At 52.2% G+C, this 18,404-nt stretch overlaps 1 protein-coding gene across 1 annotated transcript; it reads right to left on the bottom strand.

Annotated features, from left to right (window-relative positions):
* Positions 1–531: 531 nt before the first annotated feature.
* Positions 532–17,475, bottom strand: FVEG_03990 (hypothetical protein). The gene is made up of 2 exons (XM_018891673.1): positions 16,573–17,475; positions 532–16,540 (listed from the first exon to the last, which is right to left on the bottom strand). The coding sequence occupies exons 1-2, from the start codon at positions 17,054–17,056 to the stop codon at positions 813–815; spliced, it is 16,212 nt and encodes a 5,403-aa protein (XP_018748229.1). The 5' UTR covers positions 17,057–17,475; the 3' UTR covers positions 532–812.
* Between the last annotated feature and the right edge of the window lie 929 nt (positions 17,476–18,404).

Raw genomic sequence — 18,404 nt, 5'->3', positions numbered from 1 at the left:
GTGATCTACAGGAACTAAATGAATGTCACTCGAGAATCTTGACTTATATCAGGTAACACGGGGTAACGATCATTCGAGTATTATTCTTATTACAAACTTCTCACAAAATGACACGAATGCGTACGAGCGAGCCAGTATTGAGTGGCGATGGCGGCAGAGGTGCGCTCGGAGCGTCAGTACTGCAGATGAAGCTACAATAAGCAAGTGCCTAGTGCGGTGACAGTCCACAGACTCAAAGCAGCATCTCTACTGCACTACCCTTGATTGCCCTTCAGCAAGAAATTGTGAGGCTTGGGGGAAAAGTTAGGTCCAAATCCTTGATTGAAACGTTTCGCAGTTCGCTTGTAGGAATGTTCACTCGATTGAACGAGGTAAAGCGGCAGGCAACATATCCTGGTGTAGCCAATCTTTACAGTCTTGAGATACGCCTAAGGATGATATGGCCGGCTTCGAAGCGGAGTAGTTGCTTGACGAGATCGACGTTTGTACCCTCAAGTAAAGGAAGTGAAATGGTGGGCACAGATCAGAACGTTATGAACAAGATAAGTGCTGTCAATTTATGGAAGCAAATACACTAACAATCTCAACAATAACTAGCTATTATACATCGTATACAGGTACAAGTACAGATACAGGTACAAATACAGATATCGACATAGGAGACGAATTCGTGTCAGAAACTCTTGGTCTGAGACTCGAGGATCCGACAGTGGACACATAGGAAACGAATTCGGGTCGTGACTTCTTAGAGAGTCCGACTGTAAACAGACATAGGAAAGGGATTAGGTGTCGAAACCCTATGCGTCTTAGCTTTATAGGGTCTGACTGTCGATACACCTTGCACCATCGTTCCAGGACGACGATGGACCTGTAGCCACGAACTTGGGAGTTCCAACCGAAGGGGCGATAGGGAACTTCCAGATCTGGCCGCTGGTATTCTCTGAACCGTAGAGGGTTCCGTCTTGTGAGGCATAGGCAGCTCCCCATACGTTCTGGCCAGCAATCATACCGAAGCCTTGGATGGTTGTCCATGTGTATGACGTACGGCTAAACTTGCACAGCGTGGACGTCTTGCCCTGGTCGTCGTACATGATGGAGTACATGAAGTCGCCTCCTCCAGGGACAAAGGCCCAATCAGCAGAGTTGAGGGGGTTCTTGGCGGTGCCGCTCATTAGAATCTTGCCGTAAGTAGATGAGCCTGGCATGAGATCGATACACCACCAGCCTTCACCCTGGTTCGAGATCCAGAAGCGACCTTGGTTATCAATATCACCCATCTGAACGAGACGATCATTGGTACGAGTGCCGAGAAGTGTCCAACCACCGTCGCCACCGATACGGATAACTTGAGAACCCGTGTCGTCCATATGCATACCGTAGATGTAGTTGTCGAAACGGTTGTAACCGATGGCGTTGATCCAACCACCAGGGCCGACATCACTCTTGATAAGAGTCGTCTTACCAGATGTGATTTCGACACGGTAGAGAGCCGTCTTCTGCATGAGGTAGCCGTAAACATCACAATTGAAGGAGACGGTGGCTGCAGGCGCAGTAGTTGTAGTGCTGCTGGTGGTGAGCGGCCTGGAAGATGTTGTAGATGTAGTAGATCGGGGAGCTGGGGTTGCGATGACCACGGTGGCAGGGTCGCCAGGCTCACCCGGAGCATAAGTGGAGGTAACAGGGGTAGAGATCGTAGTGCCGCCGTTTGTAGTGATTGTGACTGTGCGACTCGGTGGCATCTCGACGATGACAGTACCGGGATCGCCAGGTTGGCCAGGTGGTGAGTATGTGGTATATCGAGCAGTGAGCGTTGTCGGTCCAGCTGTAGTGACCGTGACGTTGTAAGGAGGGGGATATTGCACGATAACAGTATCGGGATCGCCTTGAGTTTGTGCAGGCGCAAAGACAGTAGTAGGTCGGGTAATAGTGCTGGCTGTTTGTGTCGTCGTAACAGTGTATTTGGGAGGTACCTGCACAATGAAGGTACCTGGATCGCCTTGGGTAGCTGGCGGTGCGTAAGTTGTTGTAAGCCGGGAAATAGTTGAGACAGTCGTGGTAGTAGTGACGTTATAAGCTGGAGGCATCTGTATAATGACAGTACCAGGATCTCCTTGGGTGGCTGGCGGCGAGTAAGCTGTTGCAACACGTGAAATGGTTGACACGGTCTGCGTCGTGGTGACATTGTAAGATGGAGGTACTCTCACGATGAAAGTGCCCGGATCGCCTTGAGTAGCCGGGGGTGCGTATGTGGTTGTAAGTCGGGAAATAGTTGAGACTGTAGTCGTATACGTGACGTTGTACTCAGGAGGTACCCGGACCCAGACAGTTCCGGGGTCACCTTGCGTAGCAGGGGCTGAGTATGCAGTTGTAAGTCGGGATATGGTTGAAACAGTCTGTGTTGACGTGACGTTATACGAAGGTGGCATTTGCACAACAATAGTACCTGGATCTCCCTGCGTAGCTGGAGGGTTATATGCCGTAGCCACGCGAGAGATAGTTGATACGGTTTGTGTTGTAGTGACATTGTACTGTGGTGGCATCTGCACCACAACTGTACCCGGATCTCCCTGAGTAGCCGGGGCCACATATCTGGTTGCAGGTCGAGATATCGTGGGAACAGTCTCAGTGGTAGTGACATTACGGTCAGGGGGGACCTGCACAATGAAAGTTCCGGGGTCACCCTGTGTAGCTGGAGGAGCATATGTCGTAGACATACGAGTGATCGTGGGGACGGTCTGAGTGGTTGTCACATTATATGCAGGCGGCAGCCTTACCCAGATGGTTCCTGGATCACCTTGTGTACCAGGCGCAGAATAGGTTGTATAAGCTCTCGAAATCGTACTGACAGTTGATGTGACAGTGACGTTATACTCCGGCGGTACGTCCACGTAGATGGTTCCAGGGTCTCCCTGTGTGGCAGCAGGACCATATGTTGTCCTGACACGACTGATAGTGGTGATTGTGTGGGTAACTGTCACGTTGTAGTCCATCGGGACTTGGACCAGCACTGTATTGGGGTCTCCCTGAGTGGCGGCTGGATAGTATGATGTCCTGACCCGACTGATCGTGCTGACTGTTTGGGTGCTAGTGACATTATAGTCAACAGGCACCTGTACAAGGACTGTGTTAGGATCACCTTGAACGGAGGCAGGGTTGTATGTCGTTCTAGCCCGACTGATTGTGCTGACAGTTTCAGTGGTTGTTACGTTATAGTCAACTGGGACCTGAACCAAAATTGTTCCAGGGTCGCCTTGAGTTGCACCCGGGTTATAGGTGGTCCTAACTCGCGTGATCGCACTATTGGTTTCGGTGGTGGTCACGTTGTAGTCAACAGGGACCTCAATTAGTACGGTGTTGGGATCACCCTGAGTACCGGCTGGCATATAGGTGGTCCTGATGCGGCTAATTGCACTGTTGGTCTGGGTTGTCGTCACATTGGAATCCGGTGGGACTTCAATGAGAACTGTGTTCGGGTCGCCTTGAGTGGCAGCAGACATATACGTGGTCCTAACCCGAGTGATAGCACTGTTGGTTTCCGTCGTCGTCAGAGTGTAGTCAGGAGGAACCTGAATGAGAACCGTGTTAGGATCTCCTTGGGTGCCAGCAGGATAGTATGAGGTCCTGACCCTGTTGATCGTGCTGATGGTTTCGGTTGATGTAACGTTATAATCCGGCGGAACCTCAATGAGGACCGTATTGGGATCACCCTGTGTTGCAGCAGTCATATATGAGGTCCTCACACGGCTGATACCACTGTTGGTTTCAGTAGTTGTGACGGTGTAGTCAGGTGGAACCTGGATAAGGACTGTGTTGGGGTCACCCTGGGTTCCGGCGGGCATATAAGTCGTCCTGACCCTGTTGATCGAACTCACGGTCTCCGTGGATGTGACATTGTAGTCTGGCGGGACCTCGATAAGAACCGTGTTTGCATCACCCTGCGTCGCGGCAGTCATATAAGTAGTTCGAACACGAGTAATTGAACTGACAGTCTCAGTTGTTGTGATGGTGTAGTCAGGAGGAATCTCAACAAGGACGGTATTCGGGTCACCTTGTGTACCAGCAGGCATGTAGGTAGTCCTAACCCTGTTGATCGCACTATTCAACTCAGTGGTAGTGACGTTGTAGTCCACTGGGACCTCGATTAAAATAGTGCCTGGGTCGCCTTCAGTTGCGGCTGGATTAAAGGTTGTGTGGACGCGACTGATAGTGCTGACAGTCTCAGTTGTGGTGACGTTATACTCTGGCGGCAGATCAACATAAACAGTGCCAGGATCGCCCACGGCTGCAGGGCTTGCAAAGCGTGTAGCAGGGCGGCTGATGGTAGGGACTGTTGATGAGACTGTGACATTGGAATCAGGGGGAAGCTCAACAATGATGGTACCAGGATCGCCCTGGGTTCCAGCCGGGGCAAAGGTGGTTGAAGGTCTTGTGATGGTCTCAATGGTCGTGGTGATAGTGACGTTGTACTCCGGCGGGAGATCAACGTACACGGTACCGGGGTCTCCAACTATGCCTGGACGAGAGTAACGGGTGGTGGGTCTCGAGAGCGTAGAGATAGTTTGAGTTGTCGAGATGTTATACTCGGGCGGCATTTCGATAATGATGGTTCCAGGATCGCCTTGAGTGGCAGCAGGAGCAAATGTCGTTGACTGTCTCGTGATTGTGGGGACTGTTGTGGTTATGGTGACATTATATTCTGGCGGAAGGTCAACATAGATAGTGTTTGGGTCGCCGACAGTACCGGCCTTCGAGTATCGAGTGACTGGTCTGCTGATTGTCTCAACAGTCTGTGTTGTAGTCACATTATACTCAGGAGGCATCTCAATGATGATAGTGCCAGGATCTCCTTGTGTAGCACCAGGAGCAAAGGTCGTGCTCTGTCGTGTGATACTGTAGATCGTGGTTGTGACGGTGACGTTGTACTCGGGTGGTAGATCTAGATACACGGTGCCAGGGTCGCCAATCTCAGCAGGGCTGGAGTACCGAGTGACTGGCCTGCTGATTGTTTCAATGGTCTGTGTTGTGGTGACATTGTACTCAGGGGGCATCTGGACGAGCACCGTGCCGGCATCGCCTTCAGTGGCAGGGGGTTCAAACGTTGTGCTTGGTCGAGTGATTGTGCTGACAGTTGTGGTCATTGTCACGTTGTGGTTCGGTGGCACATCGATATAGACAGTGCCTGGATCACCCTTCGTGGCAGCTGGTACAAACCGAGTGGCCGGGCGTGTGATTGTGGGCACGACATCAACGATAGTCGTGTTGGTATCTGGAGGCTCTTGGACAATGACTGTGCCGGGATCTCCTTGGTTGGCGGGTGGCATATATGTTGTTCTGACCCGGGTGATTGTGCTGACCTCTTCCGTAGTGGTGACATTCCTATCAGGGGGCAATTCAATGATAATAGTACCCGGATCGCCTCTGTTTGCAGGTGGAGAATAGGTTGTGTACGGAGCAGTCAGTGTAGCAATCTCGGTCGTTCTAGTCACGTTCCTGTCAGGTGGGAGTCGTACAATGACAGTGCCGGGATCGCCGCGGTTGCCCGGTGGTGAATAAGTAGTATAGGCCTCGGTCAGCGTAGGGACTTCTTCTGTAGTAGTCACGTTACGATCAGGAGGCAATTCAATGATAATTGTGCCTGGGTCTCCCTTGCTTCTTGGCGGAGAATAAGTCGTGTAGGGAGCAGTGAGACTAGCCACCTCGGTCGTGACCGTCACATTTCTGTCAGGAGGAAGCTCCACGATGATGGTGCCAGGATCGCCCTTATTCGCTGGTGGGGAATACGTGGTATAAGGGGCTGTCCTACTGGGCACCTCGGTGGTGATTGTGACGTTGCTGTCGGGAGGCATCTCTACGATGATTGTCCCCGGATCTCCTCTGTTAGCTGGCGCTGAGTATGTTGTATAAGGCGCAGTTCGACTCGCGACTTCGGTGGTGATGGTGACGTTGCGACTAGGAGGCAATTCAACAAGAACAGTGCCAGGATCTCCCTGGGAACCGGGAGGATAGTAAGTGGTAAAAGGCGCTGTTCGTGAATCCACCTCAGTTGTGATAGTAATATTTGAGTCTGGGGGCAGCCCGATATACACTGTACCAGGATCTCCACGGCTTGTAGGCGGGGAGTACTTTGTGTAGGGAGAGGTGATAGTGCTGATGACTTCAGTGACAGTCACATTGTGGTTGGGGGGCACCTCAATAATGACAGTGCCGGGATCGCCAGGCGAGCCAGGGGAAGAGTATTTTGTGTTAGGAGCCGTGATTGTGCTGACCTCCTCTGTGATGGTCACATTTCGATCAGACGGCATTCCAACGACAATAGTTCCCGGATCATCTTCAGCACCGGCCGGCGAGTAGGTAGTGTAGATCGCTGTAATGGTACTGATAGTCTGGGTGATGGTCACGTTGAAAGGAGTGGCTGGGCCAGGGGTCTCGATGATTACCGTACCGTTGTCTCCACGGCTCGCGGGAGGTATGTATGAAGTGACAGGACCAGTCATAGTTCGTGGACCAGGCCTGTAGACAGTGACGTTTTGTCCAGGATCATCAGTAGTAGAAGGGTCTTGAGAAGTCGACACGACCCTCTGGTTCGGCATGATGATGGCGATGGTACCTGGGTCGCCTGGAGTGCCTGGAGGGTTATACCTGGTCACAACATCTGTTGCAACATCCGTAGAGCCAGCGTCACTGGTGACAGTGACATTATATTCCGGAGTTTCAACAATAACTGTGCCGGGATCACCAGGAGCACCTGGAGGGGAGTAGGTGGTATATATACTTGTAATCGAAGCGGGAGCTGCCCTTGTGATGGTGACGTTGTAGGCATTGTTTGGTGTCTCGATGATGACAGTCCCTGGATCGCCTGGAGTGCCTGGAGGATTGTATGTCGTCCGCACATCAGTAATCGAAGCTGGTGCCTCTCGGGTAATGGTGACGTTATAATCCGGGGTCTCAACAATAATGGTTCCAGGATCTCCTGAGGCGCCAGGGGGCGAGTATGTGGTAAAGGGCGCTGTAATCGAGGCGCCGCGAGTGATGGTTACGTTGTAGTCGTTGTTTGGTGTTTCAACGATTACGGTGCCAGGATCGCCAGGAGTTCCGGGAGGAGCGTAGCTTGTGCGGAGACTTGTGATCGATGCGGGCGCCTCGCGAGTAATAGTGACATTATAATCAGGCGTCTCAACGATGACAGTACCTGGGTCGCCAGGCGTTGCAGGAGGTGAGTAGGTTGTGATTGTGGTCGTGATATCAGCAGGAGCTGCCCTCGTAATGGTGACATTGTAGTCCGGAATCTCAATGATGATGGTTCCTGGATCAGCTGGTTGGGCTGGGGGCGAGTAGGTAGTGAACCTTGTGGTAACACCACTGGGAGCTGTCCTGGTGATTGTCACATTTCCGTGCTCAGCCAAGGCCTGGTCCAAGTAAACACTAGTTTGCGAGAGAACGGTCCCTGGCTCAGTACCACTGGGGGGGATAATGATGACATTGGTTTCCGCGCCTGTAGTACCTGCGTCACTTCCGGCGTCGGATTTGGACCCGGTACGTGTTGAAGGATCGCCAGGAATAGTGACTGTCGCACTGATGGTAACATAACTATCAGTATCTGGTGCACCAACGGATGACTCTCCCGATGTATCCACAGGTGTGTAAATGATCTGTGTTCCGGGGGTTCCATCAGTTGCGGGGATGATCTGCGTGACATTCTCGCTAGCATCAGCGAACCTGGTATTAGGTTCAATGACAGTAAAGTCATCGTTACTATCACTCGGAGTCAAGGTGAGTGCGTCGGGATTGCTCGAAGCAGGTGTTGTGATGCTGCTGGCTGAATCATCAGTGGTGGGCACTGCCGATACTGAGGCAGGACCAGTTGGAACTGGAGGAGGAGTCTCAATGAGCACGGTTCCGGGATCTCCAGGGGAGTCAGGAGGGTAGTAGGTAGTGTACGGTGCAGTAAGAGAATCAGGACCGTCGGTGTAAATAGTCACGTTCTTGCCCTCCTCGGAAGTAGACTCAGCATCAGTGGCCACAGTCTGAATGAAAACAGTTCCTGGCTGTCCTGGTGTTTGTGGGGGTGCGTAACTAGGGATGGGAATCTTGACGCCTGAGGGAGCCAAGGTATAGAGAGTAACATTGGTGCCTGGTGCTTCAGATGTAGTCTCAGAAATGGGGGCTGGAGTCTCAATGATAATCGTTCCAGGCTGTCCAGGCGTACTTGGTGGCTCATAAGAGGTCACAGGGGCAGTGATGATTCCCGGGCCAGGATACTGACGCACAACGGTGATGTTGGGGCTATTGTCACTAGGCGGGATCGTGACAGGCGGCGGAGTAGTAGCCTCAGCCTGAGTCTCAACTATGATAGTGCCAGTTCCGGAGACAGGAGCAATGGTTGTGACCGTAGTTGGCGCTGTAAGCTGACCAGTGCCAGTGTAAATGGTGTAGACGGTAACGTAAACATCCTCGGGTGCCGATGTAGCTGCAGCTTCAGGTGCGGATGTTTCAATGATAACGGTACCTGGGTTGCCACCAGACGGAGAGATAGTTGTGACCGTGACAGGCGCTGTTATCATAGGGGTCCCTGTGTAAGGCCTGAAGACCGTCACATAGCTATCGTCTCCAGCAGGAATAGTCAGAGGAGGGTTCGCTCCCTTGTTTGCGATTTGCGGACCCGGTGTCTCAATGATGACAGTACCTGGCTGATCACCCTGAGGAGGAATAGTTGTGACGGTGACTTCGCCTGTAATCTCGCCTGTACCAGTGTAAGGCTCGTAGATGGTGGTATATGAGGGAGCAGGGGCCGAGGTAACAGGTGGCTCAGAGCCAGGTGTCTCGATAATCACGGTTCCTGGCTGGTCCCCTTGAGGCTCCACGGTTGTGATAGTAACCGGTGCAGTGATCTGATCTGCGCCTGTGTGAGGTCGATAGACTGTCACATATGAAGGCTCGGGAGCTGGGGTTGAAGTGATAGGGGGTTCCGAGCCAGGGGTTTCAATAATAACCGTGCCTGGCTGATCTTCTTGAGGAGGGATAGTTGTGAGTGTAACAGGCTCAGTAATTCTATCAGATCCAGTATGTGGCTGATACATTGTCACATATGAAGGCTCCGGGGCAGGTCCCGACGTCACGGGAGGCTCCGCTCCTGGTGTCTCAATAATCACGGTACCAGGCTGACCGCCTTGGGGAGGAATAGTTGTGATCGTGACAGGCTCGGTAATTCTGTCAAGCCCAGTATGGGGCTGATACACTGTGACGTAAGATGGTTCAGGGGCAGGCGTCGACGTGATAGCAGGCTCCGAACCTGGTGTTTCAATGATGACAGTGCCCGGTTGATCTCCCTGTGGAGGGATGGTAGTGACTGTAACAGGGGCGGTGATTCGGTCTGGGCCAGAATGAGGCTGGTAAATAGTAACATAGGAAGGCTGTGCAGCACTGGTGGACACGACTCGCTGGGCAGGAGTATCAAAGATAATGGTGCCGGGCTGGTCTCCTTGTGGCTCAATAGTTGTCTTGACGAAAGGCTCAGTAATATCATCGGTGCCGGAGTACTCCTCATAAAGTGTCGTGTATGTTGGAGCAGGAGGCGATGTAGTAACAGGAGGTTCTGCGCCAGGGGTTTCAACCACAATCGTACCCGGCTGGCCACCAGATGGGGCGATGGTCGAAACCGTAACAGGCGCAGTGATTCTGTCGATACCAGTGTGAGGGCGATAGATCGTGACAAATGGGGCCTGAGTCTCGATGATAACAGTTCCAGGTTGGTTCCCTGAGGGAGGAATGGTAGTAGCTGTGATTGGCGCTGTGATCTGATCGGTTCCAGTGTAAGGAATAGTTGTCGTGACATACGAAGGGGGCGTGGCAATGACAACGGTGCCAGGCTGGTTGCCTTGAGGGGGGACCGTTGTGAGAGCTGTAGGCCCTGTAATCGAATCGGTGCCGGTGTAAAGCACTGTGGTTGTGACATAAGATCCAGGAGTTCCAACAACGACCGTACCAGGTTGATCACCTTGAGGTGGAATAGTTGTAAAAGCTGTGGGGCCAGTAATCGAGTCAGATCCGGTATACAAAACAGTCGTTGTGACGTATGATCCTGGTGTTCCAATAACAACAGTTCCAGGCTGTCCTCCCAGAGGAGGAATGGTTATAAGGGCAGTCGGCGCTGTGATTACACCTGTTCCAGTATAAAGTGTTGAAATTGTCACGAAAGGACCCTGGGTCTCAACAATGACAGTACCAGGTTGATCTCCTTGAGGGGGAATCGTAGTGATGGTAGTGGGCTCGCTGAGGATCTCTGTTCCAGTGTATAAAGTAGTGATAGTGACGTACGATGGCGCGGGTGGTGCAGTTGTGACAGCAGGGGCCGCGCCAGGGGTCTCGATGATGATTGTTCCAGGCTGATCTCCTGTGGGAGCAATGGTCGATACAGTGACTGGGCCAGTGATCTGATCTGGCCCTGTATGAGGACGAAAGACTGTCACAAACGGAGCCTGTGTTTCAACGATGACAGTTCCTGGCTGGTTGCCTTGGGGAGAAACAGTAGTAACAATAGGTACGCTAATCTGGTCAGTGCCAGTATAGGGAACTGTCGTTGTCACATAAGAAGGGGGTGCAGAGGTGGAGGTCACAGCGGCCACTTGCTGACCAGGAGTCTCAATGATGACAGTTCCAGGCTGGTCACCCTGAGGTGGAATGGTGCTCTTTATAGCCTCTGTGATCTGATCTGTACCTGTGTAAAGCCTGGTGATGGTCACATATGAAGCAGGACCAGGCGTTGAGGTTACCGGCGGCACTTGCTGGCCTGGAGTCTCAACGATCACGGTACCAGGCTGATCACCTTGAGGAGGGATAGTGGTCGTGATTGGTTCTGTAATCTGGTCTGTTCCAGTGTAGAGTCTAGTGATAGTTACGTAAGTAGCAGGATCAGGGATGGTCGTCACAGGAGGCGCTTGCTGTCCTGGAGTCTCAATGATAACTGTACCGGGTTGGCCGTTGGTCGGCTCAATAGTCGTGATAGTGACGGGTTCTGTGATCCTGTCTGCTCCTGTGTAGGGTCGGTAAACCGTAACATAGGTGGCAAGAGGTCCAGCAGAGGTTGTCACAGGAGGTAAATCTTGATCGGGGGTCTCAATGATGACTGTTCCCGGCCCGTCTCCTGACGGCTCAATGGTTGTGACAGTAACGGGAGCAGTGATACGATCTGCTCCAGTATGATGTCGGTAGACCGTAACATAACTAGCTTGAGCAGGAGTGCTCGTTACTGAATCAACAGGAGCCGGGGTAGAGGCAGGCTCAGACTCAACAGGAGTTTCAATGATGACAGTGCCGGGCTGGCCATTGGCGGGGGCGATAGTTGTAATCGTGACAGGGCCAGTAATCACATCAGTGCCCGTATGAGGTCGGAACACAGTAATGTAAGACTCATTAGGTCCAGCGGGCAATGTCACTGTTGGATTAGAGCCAGGAGTCTCTGGTTCAGGGGTCTCAATGATGACTGTTCCGGGCTGGCCACCTGAAGGTGCAATAGTACTAACGGTAACCGGTGCAGTGATTACCCCAGTACCTGTGTAAGGTCTGTAAACAGTAACATACTGATCGCCTGGACCAGGATCGAGCGTAACAGGAGGCTGAGCAACCTTGGTGTTGACATCTGGAGTAGGTGTCTCGATGATAACAGTTCCCGGGTTCCCGTTGGAAGGCTCGATAGTTGTGACCGTGATGGGCTGATCGATATTGCCTGGTCCAGGATATGGACGATATTCGGTGACATAGGTACTGTCAGGGCTTGCAGGGGCTGTGCTAGGCGCATTGGCATCCTGGGCCACGGGAGTCTCGATAATTATTGTTCCCGGCTGCCCATTAACACCTGGGATCGTAGTTACGGTCACAGGTGCCGTAATGACATCAGTTCCTGTATGTGGTCTATACACAGTAATGAAGGAGCTGTCCGGACCGGGTGAAACAGTCAACGGTGCAGCCTCGGTAGTCTCATCTGTCGAAGTTGCCGCCTGAGGTACTGGTGTCTCAATAATGATGGTCCCGGGCTGACCGTTAACTCCTTCAATAGTGGTAACCGTCACAGGTGTCGTGATAACGTCAGTACCCGTATGAGGTCTATAGACTGTCACGTACGAGTTTCCGGGTCCCGGTGGAATGGTGACAGGCGTAGAATCACCAGTCGTTGTCATTGGATCCTGAGGCACAGGCGTTTCGACAATGATGGTTCCTGGTTGACCACTAGATGGAGGAATTGTGGAGACAGTGATAGCCGCTGTGATGAAGCCAGTGCCGGTGTATGGCCGGAAGACCGTGATATAACCATCAGTTCCTTGGGTAGAAGTAACTTCTGCTGATGTGGTCTCCGGCGCGGTTTGAGGCACAGGTGTCTCAATGATGACCGTTCCAGGCTGGCCATTAGTTGGTGCAACAGTTCCAACTGTAAGGGGGGCGGTGATTGTTCCAGGTCCGGGGTAGGGTCTGTATACAGTCACATAGTCCGCGTTACCATCCGAAGTGGTGACAGCAGACGCTGTGGTCTGAGGCTCATCAGACGAGGAAGAAGTTGGGGCCTCAGGAGCAGGTGTCTCAATGATCACAGTGCCAGGTTGGCCTCCTGAAGGTTCAATGGTCGTGGCAGTAATTGGCGCAGTAATAGGTGATCCACTGTGTGGCCTATAGACAGTGACATAGTTGTTGTTGTCAGCCGGGATGGTAACTGGAGGCGAAGAAGTTGGCGACGGCGCAAACTTGGTGTTGACCTCGAGTGTAGGAGTCTCAATGATGATCGTGCCTGGCTGGTCACCCGAGGGAGTCGCAGCAGTGATAGTGATAGGCTGATCAATGTTGCCGGGGCCAGGGTAAGGCTTGTATACTGTGATATATGGGTTGTTGCTTCCGGTAGGAACAGTAACTGGTCCTGTCTGGGTGGCAGTATTGGCATCAGGGTTGGGGGTCTCAATGATGATTGTACCGGGTTGTCCAGACACAGGGGCTTGAGTGTATGTGATGGGAGATGTAATCTGGCCAGGACCAGGATACGGTCGGTAGATTGTCACATAAGAACCAGTTGGATCAGGAGGGATGGTAATAGGAGGAGTAGAACCATCAGTAGTTTGCATTATTGGAGTCGGCGTTTCTGTTGGCTGAGTCTCGATGAACACCGTACCGGGCTGGCCGTTGGAAGGAGCCTGAGTCAGGGTTATTGGTGCAGTGATCGTTCCAGGGCCTGGGTAGGGTCTGTAGACCGTCACATAGGTATCGGCACTAGAGCTCAATGGAACAGGAGTCTCAATAAGAACTGTTCCGGGCTGACCATTGGACGGCGGCTTGGTAATAGTGATAGGTGCGGTAATTACACCTGGTCCTGGGAAGGGGGTGTAAATGGTGATATAGTTATCCGTAGTAAGGGCAGAAGTCTGGGGCTGGGCCGTAGTCTCAGGAGCCGGTGTCGTGATAAACACAGTTCCTGGGTTGCCACCAGACGGTACCTGAGTGCGGGTAATAGGTGCAGTGATAACACCAGGACCCGGGAAGGGCAGGAAAACTGTCACATATTGATCACCAGGTGTAGTAGTTGCCACGTTGTGCTGATCAGTGGACAGTGGTGCTGGTGTTGTGATGAAAACGGTTCCGGGCTGGCCGTTAGCAGGGGGTTGAGTACTTGTTATAGGAGCAGTAATTACACCTGGGCCGGGGAAGGGCAGGAATACTGTTACATAGCCATCTGTTCCTTGGGAAGTGGAAGTTATCCCATTCATCTGCTTCGGTGTAGTGAATGCAGGAACAGGTGTAGTGATCCAAACAGTACCAGGCTGACCATTGGCAGGCGGCTGGGTGCTTGTGATGGGTGCAGTGATTTCGCCTGGTCCTGGGTAAGGAACAAAAACTGTGACATAGCCATCTGTTCCTTGAGACGTGGAAGTTAACCCATTCATCTGCTTCGGTGTAGTGAACGCAGGGACAGGCGTGGTAATGAAGACAGTACCAGGTTGGCCATTTGCGGGTGGCTGAGTCCTGGTGATGGGCGCAGTGATTTCGCCCGGTCCCGGATATGGGATAAAAACTGTCACATAACCATCTGTTCCAGAGGTCGTATTCGGGAGGTTTGCCTCAGAAGTTGTAGCAGGTAGAGGGGCTGGCGTTGTAATGAATACTGTTCCAGGATTTCCATCTGAAGGGGCCTGAGTCCTGGTATAGGACGTGGTAATGACACCTGGGCCAGGGAACGGAAGATACACAGTGACATAACCATCAGGTCCCTGTGTGGTAGTAGGATCTGGCAGCGGTGTAGTCGCGGGGGTATCCGCAACGGGAGTCTGGATGATCACTGTACCCGGCTGCCCACCGGAAGGAGTAGCCTGCGTAACGGTAATTGGTGCCGTAATGATGCCTGGGCCGGGGAACGGTTCATAGACAGTGACATAGTTGTCGTTGCCAGAGACCGTTGAAGTAGGGGCGAACTTGATTGGTGGCGGTGTCTCTATGTAAACCGTTCCTGGATTTGTGCCAGATCCAGTGATTGTGGTAGTAAAGATGGCCGTAATAACGCTCGTCCCGGTGTACTGTTCAGTAACCGTGACATATCCATCAGGGCCAGTCACCGTAACCATTGCAGTTGTTGGTTGAACCTTAATTGGAGGTGGAGTCTCAATAACAACCGCGGTAGATTGTTGACCTCCTGAAGCTGTCAAGGTCACGGTCTTCGTAACTGTGGTGCTGACATCTGATCCAGGAGTGTAGATAGTGGCAGTACCGCCGGGACCAGTAGCAGTGACCGTAAAGGGGCCTTGGGTCTCAATGATAACGGTTCCCGGCTGGCCGTTTGAACCACTAATCGTTGTGACGGTGATAGGCTCAGAGATTGGGTCGCCTGTATGCGGTCGATATATGGTCGTATATCCACCAGGATTATCAGGTTGAACCGTCACGGTTGCACCAGGTTCAGTCTCAGTGACGGTGTCAGCTGGCGGAGCTGGAGTCTCAATGATGATGGTTCCAGGCTGTCCATTCGAGGGCGACTGCGTGATGGTGATGGGGGCAGTAATGGGGTCACCTGTGTGAGGGCGGTAGATGGTGACATACGGGTTGTTCTTGCTGGGAGGGATGGTGATCGGCTGGCCACCCGCAGCAGAAGAAGTCACCGCATTCTGGCCTTTGGGGGTCTCAAGCGTTGGTATTGGTGTCTCAACGATAATAGTTCCCGGCTGGGTACCACTGGGTTGGATGGTGATCGTGACTGGTGCGCTGATAGGGCTTCCACTATGTGGCCTATAGATAGTCACATAGGGGCTGTTACCTCCAGCAGGAATGGTAATAGGCCCACTTCCTGGTGCAGATGTAGTCGGATCAGGCGTCTCAATGATGATAGTGCCTGGCTGACCATTTGTACCTGGCTGGGTGAGCGTAATCGGAACCGAAATTGGATCACCGCTATGAGGTCGGAAAATGGTGACATATTGACCCGATCCAGCAGGAATGGTGAAAGGATCACCAGGCCCTCGAGTGATCTGTCCACCTCCAGAAGGCACTGGGGTCTGGATGATAATTGTTCCTGGCTGGCCCGGTGCCCCAGTGATTGTGATCGTGTTAGGTGCCGTGACAGCATTGGATCCTGTAGGACCTTGGATAATGGTAACGAAGGAACCATCCTGACCAGGAGGAATTGTGATCTCGACATCGCCGGGTTGAGGGGCAGGAGTCTCGATGATGATCGTTCCTGGTTGACCACCGGAGGGTGCGATTGTGATAGTGTTGGGTGCAGTGATAACACTGTTGGGCTGTCTGACAATCGTTATGTAACCACTGTTGGGGTCAGATGGAAGCGTGATACCCTGCTGGCCAGCGCGCACAGCCGGTGTCTCGATAATAATCGTTCCTGGATTGGTACCAGATGGTGGTACAGTGTAAGTGACAGGTTCAGTAATCTGATCGGAACCGGCGTGAGGTCGCAAGATCGTAGAATAAGGGTTATCGCCACTGGGTGGAATAACCTGCGGTTGGTTTTCAGGGAGATCACTATCTCCACCACTACCGGATGTGCTCGAAGGTCCAGAGGTCTCAATGATGATTGTTCCGTCCTGTCCTGCCGATGTTGGGACAAGGATTGTTACAGGAGTTGAAATACCAGAAGCTCCTGTGTATTGCCTGAGAATCGTGGTAAAATGGCCGCCGTCACTTGGAGGGATCGTGACAGCACCACCGGGGTTCTGGTCACCTTGAGGCACCTGGACAACTACTGTGCCCTGACCACCTCCAGAACCAACAATGGTGGAAACTCGAGCCTGGGTGATGTACTCAGTTCCGGTGTATGTTTGAATCACCAAAACATTGGATGTACTGCCTGCAGCGTTGCCACCACCAGCGCCAGCACCTCCAACACCAGGTGTGCTTGGTGGCACGTCTGCCCAAGGAGTCTGGATAACAACAGTCGCAGGGGCATTTCCGGCCGCTGGAATTGTCCTTGTAGCCTCGCCAGTAATGGCAACACCACTGGGCAACGCCGATATAATCGTGGCTGTCGGGTTGTCGTTGAAGGGGGGATTGTCAACGCGCCGGCCTGGCCCGATGAGAAAGAAGAATAAGCAGTACCAGGAACATCGACAAGAATAGTACCCGGGCTTGTTCCAGAGGGCTCGGCAATTGTGATTTCCTGGTTCGTAGTGGCATCGTTACCTCCAGTATAAGCCTGAATGATCCTTTCATAAGGGTCATTACGGGTCGGAGCAAGCGTAATTCTCGGGTGTGGAAGGAGTGTCACGGGGAATAGTACTCCTCCGGGGCGAGTGTATGTCTCGACAGTAACTTGGCCCTGTATGACCTGTGTGACGGTGGCATCGTTGTCGGCTGCATTCTGTTGCTTGTTGAGTAAACTCGCATCGAAAGCTTGGCCCTGATTTCCACCGCTTCCAGCATCACCAGAACCTCCTGAATCTCCGTTAAGAGTAGTATAAGCATGTTGAATGAGAGTCTCCGCAAATCCCGTAGCAATGTTGACTGCGGCCTGGTCGATACCATCTTGTGCCTTGACGGCGAGAAGGAGTGTAGAGGCTAGCAGCCCCCGTGACAACAACATGGTGTGAGTTGTCGTCGGAGACGCAGCTAGCAAATTAATTTGGTGTTGGAGAGAGTCCGTATGAGGCTTTCAAGCTCCATTCCGAGGCATCATCATCGTTTATAAGAACTCGAGAGACGGACACGATCAGCCAGTACGGCTGCACTGCATCGTGTGGCTCTCATCGGCCTGTCTGTTTTCGTCGCCATAGTTCACAGAGCCGGTCTCTACGGTAGGCTGTTCTCGCCCACAGGTCCGCATTCCCAATCCATATTCCCAGGACGTTCTGGACGAGCCAGGAATGCCGTCATTGAGCTAGGAGCTCATCTTGTCCTGAAGGGCCTTTGTGGCCATCGTTGCCAGCCTCGTTAGGCGGGTTGTCAGGTCCGAAGAATTTCGCCCTGAATGGACCTGCATGCGCTGGACCGTGATTGGGTCATGACTCACGTAGACAGCTTAGATCTAAACTATTGGGGCTATGGACTGGAACGTGCCGCACCGATCGGGATAGAGATCCTAGGCGTAGATCATGTGGGCCAGGGGTGAGTCCATCTTTTTGCGTTTGTCTTGGGTGAAAGCGTGCAAGCCCCAGGCGCCACACACGCCACATCATGTCCACAGGAGGGCTTAAAGAGAGAACCAACATCATATTCGTGATCTGGACTGTAAGCATCTCCCCTCAATCCGTTTTTTTTAGAGTTGCCTAAAAGTAAGGTTTGCTTCGGGCCTGGATGCCAAGCCTGGTCAACCTAACCAGTTGCGGCTTTCACTCTGTTGATATCTCACTTTCACTTGATATAAGGCGTCACTTAGAGAGACTGTTGATATGACAGAAGAAACCGATTGGTCAAGAATCAAGCCAGGTCGAATTATAGAAACTGTATCTAGACACTTACCAAGGAGGCTGATGGAAAGATTCCTTACCAGCAAACTGTTGACATCGATGATAGTCTGCACGAATTTCAACGATCGATGACCCTCGATCACAAGATGGCTTCATTCTCTGAACACGTCGTCAATGGATGACGTCGAATAATGCCAATCTCATCCCTGTCAATGGATTCATGTTGGTAAAAGGAACGTGATCATCAGGTATGGTTTTGAGAGACATTTCCGTTTTAGCCATCATTGTTTGCTCGTGTTGCTGAGCGAGACACCACAATCTGTCTCAGTCATCACAATGCCTATAACTAGCATCAGGATCTTGCTCGTGTCTCTAGGGGATCCTACTTTCTTTTACCCGAATCCATTGCATCGGTCAGAGAGGCGAAGCCTTTCCCGCAAACAATTAGATTCTTCCCATGTGGCAATTGACTTATTACAAACCAAGCCATGAATTTACAATGCACTATTGGCCTTCGTGCAAACT

This window comes from Fusarium verticillioides, chromosome 2 (assembly GCF_000149555.1).
Source record: "Fusarium verticillioides 7600 chromosome 2, whole genome shotgun sequence".
NCBI classification, from domain to species: domain Eukaryota; kingdom Fungi; phylum Ascomycota; class Sordariomycetes; order Hypocreales; family Nectriaceae; genus Fusarium; species Fusarium verticillioides.
Note: the sequence above shows the minus strand (reverse complement) of the source record. Positions and strands in the feature narration are given on the sequence as shown.